This window comes from Ictalurus furcatus, chromosome 12 (assembly GCF_023375685.1).
Source record: "Ictalurus furcatus strain D&B chromosome 12, Billie_1.0, whole genome shotgun sequence".
Taxonomy (NCBI): Eukaryota; Metazoa; Chordata; class Actinopteri; order Siluriformes; family Ictaluridae; genus Ictalurus; species Ictalurus furcatus.
This window is the reverse complement of record NC_071266.1, coordinates 12,175,768-12,188,067: the sequence shown is the minus strand read 5'-3', so window position 1 is coordinate 12,188,067 and position 12,300 is coordinate 12,175,768. Positions and strand designations below refer to the sequence as shown.

The window sequence follows — 12,300 nt, the reverse complement described above, 5'->3', positions numbered from 1 at the left end:
GGTAATTTATAGCTTCTAAGAAAGGTTCTTCAAGAGTTCATCAGATAACTAAGGGCTTATAGCTTCTAAAAAAAGGTTCTTGGAGGGTTCTTTAACTAATGGTTCTTAACTGTAAAAATGTGGTTCTTCATGGGTCAAGGGATACGTTATGGTTCATAGCTTCTAAGAAAGATTCTTCAAGAGTTTTCAAGGATTCATCAGACAAGTAATGGTTTTTAGCAACCGAAAAATGGTTCTTCATGGGTTCAACCGATAATTAAGGGTTCTTAGCTTCCAAAAAAGGGTTCTTTCTTCAAAGGTTCTCTCAATGTCCCATTGTGTAATTTAAGAATTTCTTGTAAAAAGTTTCTGTAAAAGTACACTGGGAATCACAGTTTCCTAAAGATGGTTCTAATTGGATTCTACTTCCACAACATTTAGAAAACTGACAGAATGAGAAGCGTTGTACGCTCAGACTCGAACACTAAACTTGTCAGCTAGCCGACGTTTAATTTTGGCGACGCTAAAAGAAGAGATTTCGATCCGGATCAGACGTAATCGCTCAATACGTCAGTTATTTCGGCACTTTTTTCACACAATGAGGTGTGTTTAACAGGTCTGAGATCAGATTTGTCCTGATAAACAGGAATAAGTGACAGTTCTGAGATGTGTGTGTGTGTGAGCGATTCTCAGGTTGACATTAATCAGAGTAGCTGCTGTTTTATTACCCAGCTCTTTCAGGAACTACTGTGTGTGAGAGAGACGGAGAAATAGAGAGACACTGAATATAATTGGGTTTAATTCACCAAACCGACTGCGATAGTCACCATGGGTAATGTCCAATGAAATTAGAAGGTGACTGAACATCAGTCAGACTTTTTTGTAGAAATGATGCAACTGGCGAGAAAAGTTTATATTTAGAGGCGTTTGGTCTGAAGTCTTATATAATTCGTCAATATTCACCTGTTTGTAAGAAGTAGGGCTGAGCGATACGATTAAAAATACATCATGCTCACGCTCGCCTTTTCACGCGGTGTAAAATAAACAAAATGGTGGAAAGAGTTCATGCAGAATATCAAGAATAAAGAAGAAAATCTCACTCACTTTTCTAAAAAAAAAATAAAGCTATTCTTAATTTGTAAAGGTTAATATTGCGCCACTAACTAACTAAACAATGCTAAAAATCTTTTTTTTTTATTACTTTACTGAAGATATTCGGCCCACATTTTAAACGAATAAATGATGAAAAAGTAAAAACTGCCTGTACACACACACACACACACACACACACACACACACACACACACATACATTTCATTTCTCACAATGTGACACGCTGAATATAAAAAATGAACTGGAACCAACTTTTTTAATAATAATTTTTTTTTTTTTTTTAGACATTTTAAATAGCAGATAATAATAAAAAAGCAGGATTTTTAAAGTGATAGCAACAAAAAAAATACACACAAAAGTGCTTAAGAGGAAGTTAAACAAGAAAAGAAAACAAGGAAACTTCTATTCTGATTTCTAAACACGACACAACGGCAACAAAACGCTGGACTTCTACAGTACAAAAAAAAGCTACTTTTTTTTTTTAAAACCAAAAAAAAAAATTAAAAAACTGATTATTGAGTAAATGTCCATCTGCTTCCATACCAGAGCAGCCGGGGTTCTCTCTAGAGTCCCGACTCATGCTGCAATTCCAAAACGCTTTTCCACACACTGACAGCATGGAGGGACGAGACACGAGGCAAGATCAGCAAAAACAATGGGTTGTGTGTGTGTGTGTGTGTGTGTGTGTGTGTGTGTGTGTGTGTGTGTGTGTGTGTTTCTACAAACCTCGTGTGGTGGGCAGCATGTCTGAGAGACCCTGCCATGCAGTCACCATCTCGGGATTCCGCTGGTCCGCAAAGTTCTTCCAGATTCGTAACGCCCCGTCGTCTGTGAGGTGAAGCAGAGAAAATATACACTAATAAATTATTACCAGAAAGACATCAAGTCATAAATCATACAAATAAAATGTTAAGTAATAAAAGAGGCATATTAAATACAGTAGGAACCCTGTATCTGCGGGGGATAGGCTCCGAACCCTTCAGTGGATGGCGGAAACCGTGGATAGTAGCGAACACTATAGACTGTACATCCCTATATGATATAAAGTTAATAAAGTTTAGTCATAGCACGAATTTCTGTTAGTTTTTTCACAATTTCAGAATGAAGATGTGTTTTTGCTTTACAGCCTCAGCATACGATTTGTTTTCTTTCTGTGTTAAATTCAGAATTTCACTTTTCCACTTAAAGGAAGCACTTTATGACTTCTCGCATCACTACTCTTATGCTTTGGGGCCATTATTAAGCAAAATAAGGGTTACTAGAACACAAACACTGCGACACTGTGAGAGTTAATCTGTTAAGCGAAACGGCTGGGTAGCGTACACAGCATGGATACGCCTGATAAAGGGATGATTAATGTCCCGGGTGGGACCTCACGCGATTTCATTGCGTTACTCAGAACGGCTAAGTTCAATGATGAAAGTTTACTGTATTTCTGGAATTTTCTATTGATTTTTTTTGGACTTTGGTTAAGTGAAACTGTGGTGACTGAAACAGTAGATACAGGGTTTTACTGTAAATAATACATGTAAAAAATACACTACTACTAATTATAATAATAAATAACAAAACAATACATTTAAAAACATCCTGAAACAAAAAAAAAGATTCAAAAACAACTCAGTAATTTAAACAATAATAATTTAAAACCTCACGGAAATCGTAAATTAATACAAATTAAATATGTTAAAAAAATTACCATGGAAAAAAATTCTCTATTCTCTTTCTGTCTGCTTCTCTCTTTCTGCCCATCTCTCTCTCTCCTTATGTCTCTCTCTTTCCCATTCTGTCTCTTTAACACTAAAAGAAAGTATATCTAAAAAAGAAAAGGTAAATACAAAAAAAAAAAATCGAAAATTAAAAAAAGTATGAAGGTGTAAATATCTGGAGACTCAATAAATAAATAAATAAATAGATTATATATATATATATATATATATATATATATATATATATATATATATATATATATATATAATCTAGAAAAACCCACGAACAATTAACAATTTTTAAAGTTCGATTAAAAAAAAAAAACGTATGAAGGAAATTAATTAGCCTGGGAATAAAACTAATGAGAATTTAAAAACAAAAAAGGCAAAAACCAAAAAACATTTAAACTTCTTGCAAATAAGTCAACACAAATGAAAATATTTTTAGAAATGATGGACAAAAGATTAACCTTAAAAAAGTATATCTAAAAAAGAAAATGTAAAAACAAAGCAGCTTAAGTTAACAGAAATTATCATTTTAAAAAGTACAAGGAAGAAAGTCTGAACACTAAAACTAATAATCCATAATCTAAAACAATAAAAAAACTCAATTAAAAAAAAGTCAACACAAATATAAAACCTAAAAAAGAAACAGGAAAAAGTTATCCTCACACTAAAAAGTAAAATTCGAAACAAAAAAAAGCACAAAAAACCACTCTTGCAAATTACCTAAAATTCTAAAAGTAAAAATGACAAATAGTTAAAAAAAAAAAAGTTAAAAAGAAAAAACAAAAAATAATCCAAACACAGAAGAGCAATAAATGCAGATGTGAGTTTGCAAAATTACTTTAAACAGCATTATAATGTGTGATTATTTTACTCTGTTCACTATAACTACGCTGGCCTGAGTGTTGCTTAGCAATGGTTTGACTGACAGCTGAACTGACCGGTGGCGGTGAGGAGGAGGGAGCAGTCGTGTCCGTTCAGGTACTCCATGGCTGTGATGCGAGTGTATCGGGGATTCCCGTTATAGAAATAATCCAACCTCTCGCCTTTCTCCCAGTCCCAAAAACTACACACACACACGTACGCGCACGCACACACGCACACACATATACATACACACACACACACACACACACACACACACACACACACACACACACACACACACACACACAGTTTAAACATAAAAGAAAATAAACAGTAATGAAGTTATGAACAGTTAATAAATAGGTTCCTGCACCAGATGGAGTCTTTATCGGCGACAGCGATGCAGGGGTTAAACGGGTGAAACTTCACCACTGAAGGCACTCCGGGGTTCCTGTTAATGAAGATCTGATCGTCCAATCGGGCGATTCCTGGACAAAGGGTGTGGGGCAAAGAGGACTGTCAATCAAATAAAGTACAAGTGTTGATCTGTGTTACAGGTGACTTAGATTACATTTTAGAACAGTATCTGTCTGTCTGTCTCTCTCTCTCTCCATATCTGTCTGTCTCTCTCATTTTCAGTCTCTCAGTCTCTCATTCAGCCTGTCTGTCTCTCTCTTACCATATCTGTTTCTTGGTCTCTCCTTCCCTTTCTGTCTGTCTCTCCAGTTTTCTCTGTCTTTCTTTCCATCTCTCTATTCCTCACTCTCTGTCTCTCTCTCACTCTGTCTTTTTGTTCATTTCTCTATTTCTATCTCTCTTTTTGTCAGTCTCTCTTGTTCTGTCTCTCTCTCTCTTATTGTCTTTCTGTCTCTTTTTGCATCCTGTCTGTTGCCCTATGTCTGTCTCTGTATATACATACATACATATATATATATATATATATATATATATATATATATATATATATATATATATATATATATATATCTCAAATTGTCTTTCTTTCTCATGCACTCACTCTCTCTCTCTCCATTTCCATCTGTCTCTCTCTCTCTCACAGGGAATAAGGTCAGTCCAGTTCATATTTTTTTTCCCAGAGAGCTAGGGATGAAACAGAGATGATTTCTGTGATGAAGGGAAGAGACGCATGTGTGAAACAGGAGCCTCCACTCTGACGTCACCAGCTCTGTGCGTGTGTGTGCATGTGCGTGCGTTTGTTAAGACATTCTGTTTGAAATGTGTGGTTGTGTACCTCTCTGTGTAATGTGTATGTGTAGTTGTGTACCTCTTTGTGTAATGTGTGTATGTGTAGTTGTGTACCTCTTTGTGTAATGTGTGGTTGTGTACCTCTCTGTGTAATGTGTGTGTCTGGATGTGTACCTCTCTGTGTAATGTGTGTAGTTGTGTACCTCTTTGTGTAATGTGTGGTTGTGTACCTCTCTGTGTAATGTGTGGTTATGTACCTCTCTGTGTAATGTGTGTAGTTGTGTACCTCTTTGTGTAATGTGTGGTTGTGTACCTCTCTGTGTAACGTGTGTGCTTGTGTACCTCTCTGTGTAATGTGTGCTTGAGTACCTCTCTGTGTAATGCGTGTGCTTGTGTACGTCTCTGTGTAATGTGTGTAGTTGTGTACCTCTCTGTGTAATGTGTGTGTCTGGTTGTGTACCTCTCTGTGTAATGTGTGCTTGTGTACCTCTCTGTGTAATGTGTGTGTCTGGTTGTGTACCTCTCTGTGTAATGTGTGCTTGTGTACCTCTCTGTGTAATGTGTGTGTCTGGTTCTGTACCTCTCTGTGTAATGTGTGTAATTGTGTACCTCTCCGTGTAATGTGTGGTTGTGTACCTCTCTGTGTAATGTGTGTGTCTGGTTGTGTACCTCTCTGTGTAATGTGTGGTTGTGTACCTCTCTGTGTAATGTGTGCTTGAGTACCTCTCTGTGTAATGCGTGTGCTTGTGTACGTCTCTGTGTAATGTGTGTAGTTGTGTACCTCTCTGTGTAATGTGTGTGTCTGGTTGTGTACCTCTCTGTGTAATGTGTGCTTGTGTACCTCTCTGTGTAATGTGTGTGTCTGGTTGTGTACCTCTCTGTGTAATGTGTGCTTGTGTACCTCTCTGTGTAATGTGTGTGTCTGGTTCTGTACCTCTCTGTGTAATGTGTGTAATTGTGTACCTCTCCGTGTAATGTGTGGTTGTGTACCTCTCTGTGTAATGTGTGTGTCTGGTTGTGTACCTCTCTGTGTAATGTGTGGTTGTGTACCTCTCTGTGTAATGTGTGTGCTTGTGTACCTCTCTGTGTAATGTGTGGTTGTGTACCTCTCTGTGTAATGTGTGTGCTTGTGTACCTCTCTGTGTAATGTGTGTGCTTGTGTACCTCTCTGTGTGATACGCTGGCTCTGTCGGCGCACTCCGGCGTTCCTCAGGAACCTCCATTCTCTCTCCTTCCTCACCTGACTCTCCACATCGTGCTCCTCCGGGATCTGGGTGGAGCAATAGTTATGATGTAATAAAGTGACAAATCCACCTGATTGAGCATGAATCTTCTGGCCACGCCCACAAGAGACAATAGTAGCTGTTTATCTTTTCCTCCTATTTTTGTTCTCACTCACTAGTCGTCTTTTTCCATAAAATTAATGAGCCAAGTAAAAATCCCTGAGGAAACACACACACAAGTAACCTATAAGATGTGTTTACTCTTACACGAACACACACACACGTAACCTATAAGATGTGTTTACTCTTACACGAACACACACACACACACACACACACAAACAAGTAACCTATAAGATGTGTTTACTCTTACACAAACACACACACACACACAGAGCAGCTGCAGCATGACCTGTGAGACTGAGTTTGATGGCTTCACTCGAGCAAGGTGAAAATGGATCCAAAATTGAGGAAAGAAAAGTTGCCATAGCAACAGAGGAAAGGGGAATGGTTATGTGATTTCAAGTGAATGTCCAAGAGATACGGTACTAAGCTAACCTGCTTAACATCACGATGTCATGCTAATTGACACACTCAATGAAGTTGAACTGTTAACAAGGACCCCTGTTCCCAGGAACCAATATGGTCCCAGGACCCCCAATGTTACCAGGACTCCCTATATTCTTGTGAATCCCTATATTCCCAGGATCCCATGTCATCAGAGTACCCCATGTTCCTAGGACCTCACTCCCACCCCCCGAAATTTCTAATAGTGCCCTATGTTTCCAAGAACCTCATATGTTCCCCAATGCCCAGAGTCTTCTATATTCCCAAAACCCCTATGTTCCATGGAACTCCTATGATCCCAGTACTACATATGTACCCAGGAACCAATATTTTCCCAGAACTCTGAATATTGTCACTACACCATATATTCCCAGCACTCCCATTGTTCCCAGGACCTCACATATTCTCAAAGTGCCCTATGTTCCCAGGGCCCGCTATATTCCCAGGACACCCTATGTTCTCTGGGTTACTGATCAGAAGGTCAGGGGTTCAAGCCTCACCACCACCAAGCTGCCACTGTTGGGCCCTTGAGCAAGGCCCTAAACCCTCTCTGCTCCATGGACGCCACATCATGACTGACCCGGCACTCTGACCCCAGCTTCCTAACAAACTGGGGAAAAACAATTTCACTGTGATGTAATGTATATGTGACAAATAAAGGCTTCTTCCACTTCCCAGAGTGACCAGTGTCCCCAGGACCTGTTATGTTCCTGGGACCCCTAATGTTCCCAGGACTCTACATTCTTAGGAATCCCTATATTCCCAGGATCCCATGTCACCACAGTGGCCCATGTTCCTATGCCCCCCCAACCAAATAATGTTATAATAGTGCCTATTTTCCCAGCGAGCCATACGTACTCAGGACTCCCCATGTTCCCAGGTCTCCCCTTCTTCCCAGGTCTCCCTAGGTTCCCAGGACTCCCCATGTTCCCAGGTCTCCCCTTCTTCCCAGGTCTCCCTAGGTTCCCAGGTCTCCCCACGTACCCAGGACTCCCCATGTTCCCAGGTCTCCCCTTCTTCCCAGGTCTCCCTAGGTTCCCAGGACTCCCCATGTTCCCAGGTCTCCCGATGTTCCCAGGACTCCCTACATTCCCACACTGAATTTCTGGAAAACAACCCTATGTTCTCAGGGCCCTTCCAATCGCCTTTCATTTCTTAAGCATTCTACAGCAAGTACTGTTATTTTCAGATGTAAACTATAATGAATTTTAATAAATATGTAAATTACATTTGCACAGACATTAGCTTCACCTTGCCAAACATTCATTTGTACATCTTAACAATATTTTCTCTAATTTGCAAAAAAAAAGGTGACTAATATAAAAAAGGTGTTTTGTGCGACAGCTTAAACAGATCTGTTTTCCGGTGTAGAAAACAGAAAAGCTGCAGTGAGATCTTCTTCTGCAAAGCCTGAGATGAGTTTATCTCCCAGCAAAGCGATGGAGATCACTCAATACTTCACAGAGAGCAAGCAAGAGAGTGAGAGATGGTTTGAGTGATAATGAAAGTCATCTCTTTTCTCTCTCACCAGCTTTTTTATTTATTTTTTACTTCTCACCCACTTTTTATTCTCTCTTTACTATGTCCCAGTCTCTCTGACACACTTTGTCTTTCTACATTAATAATAAAACCGCAGCTCTGGCTCTAGTGTTCTGCTTTCACCGGAAAACGTGTGTAAAATAACGTCCTGAAAAGACTTACTGTATATAATTATATGTTAACAACCAACATTGCACCTGTAATTAGCTTTGAGAGTAGGGCTTTAAAGGTTTACAACATTAACACTTCCTAAGTAAAAAAAAAAAAAAAAAAATACATATTAAAGGTACAAAAGGAACAAGAAAAGGTAAAGTTTAGTACACATTATACCTAAAAGTACTGTTCAATTCAGTGAAGCTAGCTCACGATCAGAAAATCTGCAAACAGTGACAGTTAGTACGACGTGTCATATTTTGATAAATAAAATTAGTGCTCAGTGGAAATTTAAGAGGAATAAAGCATTTCAGGATATGCTGTTATAGGAAAATAATCAACAACAGAATGATATAACAGCACAATCAATTTGAGAATGACATTTTTTTATTTATTAAAGAATGACGGTCATAATTTTTATCTATTTATAGTTACATTTAATGTTGTGGAATGTCCGTGAAGCAAGTTAGTTCCTGTTATTCTTAAAGTTTATAAGACAAACAAAAAAAACAAAACGAGTCCCTGTGAATGAGCTGTTGCTATGGAAACGATAACGTATAAGAAACAGCGCATTAATATAATATATGCACTACTGTCAGAGCTGCTGTTCTAGAGAATTAATCAACACCTTCTGGCCAACGAGGTAAGTGTGTGTGTGTGTGTGTGTGTGTGCGCGCGTGTGTTTATGAACCTTCATGACGGGTTGTGCAAAGTATTTGGCGCTCCAGTCACATAGTCCGGTCTGCAGTGTCACACTGATGAAGTTCCTGTGAGCAGGAGTCTCATCCCCATCCTCTGCCATCTTACACACACACATACACACACACATGAAAAAGGCAAAAGGAAAAAAGGATGAAAGGGAGACGCAAGCAAAAGGAAACAAAGTTTCATGAGTTAAATCATTATTTAAATAAATGATTATTTCATTTAAATATGCTTCAAAACACTTTAATATGTTAATTCAGCTGAATAAAGTATAACAGCAGGAGGAGTCACACCTGGTCAGGTCCCTTGTCGAACATTTTGCGTGTTCGTGAGAATTGGTGCGAATGGGGCGGCACCTGAGAGCCCAGAGTGGGTGTGTACGGGGGGCGAGTGGGCGGGGCTTGTGGTGGCTTTGGCACGTCGTTGGTGAGGCTGGAACTGGACACACCCGGGATGGGCGGAGACCCGCTACGAGGAGACAGAGCTCAGTTACAGGAGTGTGTGTGTGTATGTGTGTGTGTGTGTGTGTGTGTGTGTGTGTGTGTGTGTCTTACCCAGCTTGATGTATGAGGGTTCCCTTGCTGGTTGGACTGGCTGGAGCTGATTGGGTGAGAGAACCTGAGTCCAGAATCTTCTGTGGCCGAGCATTCATCGTAGCCTGAACACACACACACACACGCACACGCACACACACACAAACACACAATATCACTGCAGAGGTAATAAATCTCATACAGTCGTGTTACACTTAATCCTTGCATATATTTCAGTGTTTAATTACATCATTGGTGTATAACTACATTCCCACACCCACCCACACACAGAAAGGATGCAGAAAAGATGTTTCCACACCCGACGACACACCTTCACAGTCTGTCTAAATCCAGTTATGAGTCTCTTTCTCGCCCTCTCTCTCTCTCTCTCTCTCACACACACACACACACACACATCGGCTACAGTGTCACAATTCCAAACTGGCACATTAGCATAAAAATCATATTAACCAGCTGTGGGTGTGTGTAGTTTATTAGAAGAAAGAGAGCTTTAAAATGAGCACATAATTAGATAGAAAAGCCTCTGACTATGAGATGAAGTGTGTGTGTGTGTGTGTGTGTGTGTGTCTGTGAGTGAGAGAGAGAATGAGCATGAAAAAGAGAAAGGAGGAATGAATAACTAATTAGGGTGCAACAGAAGGACTGAAAGACAGAGCAATGAGAGATGAAAAGAGTGACAGCAACAAATGCATAAATAAAGTGAGAAAAAATAAAAATAAAAATATATGAAATGAAAATAGAAACAGAAGAAGAGAGAGAGAGAAAAATAAAGAGAAGGAGACAGAAGAAAGAAAAGAGTGACAGAAAGAGACAGAATACGGATAAAGAGAAAGTGAAAAGAGAGAAGAAAACAGTGAGACAGAGAGAACAAGGAGAAAGAGAATAAAGAAAAGGGGACAAGATGAAAAGATTGATAAGATGGAGAAAGACAGACAGACAGACAGACAGAGAAAGAGAAGTGAGTGAGAGAAAAACAAGGAAAATACGACAAGGACAAGGGAGAAGCCGAAAACAGAGAGAAAGAAAGATAGGAGAAAAACAGAAGAAAAAAAAAAGAGAAAAGAAATTGAAACCAGGAGAAGGAGAAAACAGTGAGAAAGATGGAGAAAGAAAAGGTAAAGAGGTAGAAACAGAGACAGAAAGAGAGACAGAACGAGAGAGAGGGAGAAAGATAGAAAGTTGAATGAGAGTGAGACAGAGACAGTGAGATAGATTGAAGGAGAGACAGAAAGAGAAAGAGGAGAAAAGAGAGTAAGTCAAAGTCAAACAAAAGGATGAAGAAAAAGAGAAAAGAGACAAACGGAGAGAGACAGAAGAAGGAGAAAAGAGAGAAGGAGAAAAAGTGTGAGAAGAAAGGTGAAAGAAGGAGAACTCTCTCTGAAATACTACACTATACTTTACTAAAATGAATCTGCTTCAGTCGTAGAGGTCATGACCTAGAGGAAGTAAATTAGAACAGAAGGAAGTGACATCATGTACCTTATAGGCAATGCTGTTCAGCACCTTCATGGCCAAATCAGACACCTCCGGGAACGGATCAGCTGCCAGGTGTAATAACACACGCCAGATCTGTGTGTACACACTGTTAAAGGACACACCTGCAGAGGGACGGAGGGAGGGGGAGAGAGAGAGACCGAGAGAGAGACAGAGAGAGAGAGACAGAGAGAAACAGAAAGAGACAGAGAATCTAAGTGATGTCTGCAAAATGTAGCAGGGTTATGACGCAGTGTGTTAAATAAGATCACTGTAACATTATAATCTAATATGGGCAAGAAAGAAAAAAAATTGAAAGAAAAGAAATCAAAAATAAAAAGAAAAGGAAAAAAAAGAGAAGAAATCGCAGATCATTGCAGGTAGTCACAGGTAATCACTAGGGGTGTGACGATACACTTAGCTCATGAGAGACGATACACGATACTGGGTTCTCGAGACAAAACGAGACGAGACGATATTTGAACCCTATTTTTAAGAAATCTTCGATGATATGACCGGAAAAACCGTCTTTTATTCGACTGAAAGTCGAAATCCAACAAAATGCAAAACGTTGCTTTGTGAGTGTGAATGATCGTATGCAGTAAAAGACAGAACAATACGCACTGTAAGAGGTTTTGCCACAAACTCAGCTCTCCTGGATGATGTCACATGAGTCTCTTCAGACCTTATAACTATGCATGAACCATGCATGAGCTTCTAACTTCTAACTGAAGCTGCATGTGACTTTCTAACAGAACTCCTTTCCACAAATTGAACATTAAAAAATCTTTTTTTTTTTGGCGCACGGTGGCTTAGTGGTTAGCACGTTCGCCTCACACCTCCAGGGTCGGGGGTTCAATTCCCACTGTGACCCTGTGTGTGCGGAGTTTACATGTTCTCCCCGTGCTGCGGGGGTTTCCTCCATGTACTCCGGTTTCCTCTCCCAGTCCAAAGACATGCATGGTAGGCTGATTGGCATGTCCAAAGTGTCTGTAGTGTATGAATGGGCGTGTGAGTGTGTGTGTGATTGTGCCCTGCGATGGATTGGCACCCTGTCCAGGGTGTACCCCACCTCGTACCCGATGCTCCCTGGGATAGGCTCCAGGTTCCCCGTGACCCTGAAGAGGATAAGCGGTATAGAAGATGGATGGATGGAAAATATTTTTTTTAAAACAGTATAAATAACAACAATAAATAACACTACCA

The 12,300-nt window shown here is 39.7% G+C and overlaps 1 protein-coding gene across 10 annotated transcripts in view; it reads right to left on the bottom strand.

Annotated features, from left to right (window-relative positions):
* The window catches only part of rptor (regulatory associated protein of MTOR, complex 1), a 95,720-nt gene that overhangs the window by 11,446 nt on the left and 71,974 nt on the right, over positions 1-12,300 (bottom strand). For 4 of the 10 annotated variants that reach the window (XM_053638977.1, XM_053638979.1, XM_053638978.1 and 1 more), the window contains exons 22-29: positions 11,101-11,219; positions 9,622-9,725; positions 9,361-9,535; positions 9,054-9,164; positions 6,045-6,150; positions 4,048-4,162; positions 3,749-3,873; positions 1,819-1,920 (exon numbers count right to left, since the gene is read on the bottom strand). In XM_053638977.1, the coding sequence (XP_053494952.1) occupies positions 1,819-1,920; positions 3,749-3,873; positions 4,048-4,162; positions 6,045-6,150; positions 9,054-9,164; positions 9,361-9,535; positions 9,622-9,725; positions 11,101-11,219 (957 nt within the window). Of the gene's footprint in view, positions 1-1,818; positions 1,921-2,148; positions 2,909-3,748; positions 3,874-4,047; positions 4,163-4,781; positions 6,151-9,053; positions 9,165-9,360; positions 9,536-9,621; positions 9,726-11,100; positions 11,220-12,300 lie in introns of those variants that run through there. The other 6 variants (XM_053638971.1, XM_053638972.1, XM_053638981.1 and 3 more) reach the window with 5 other exon arrangements.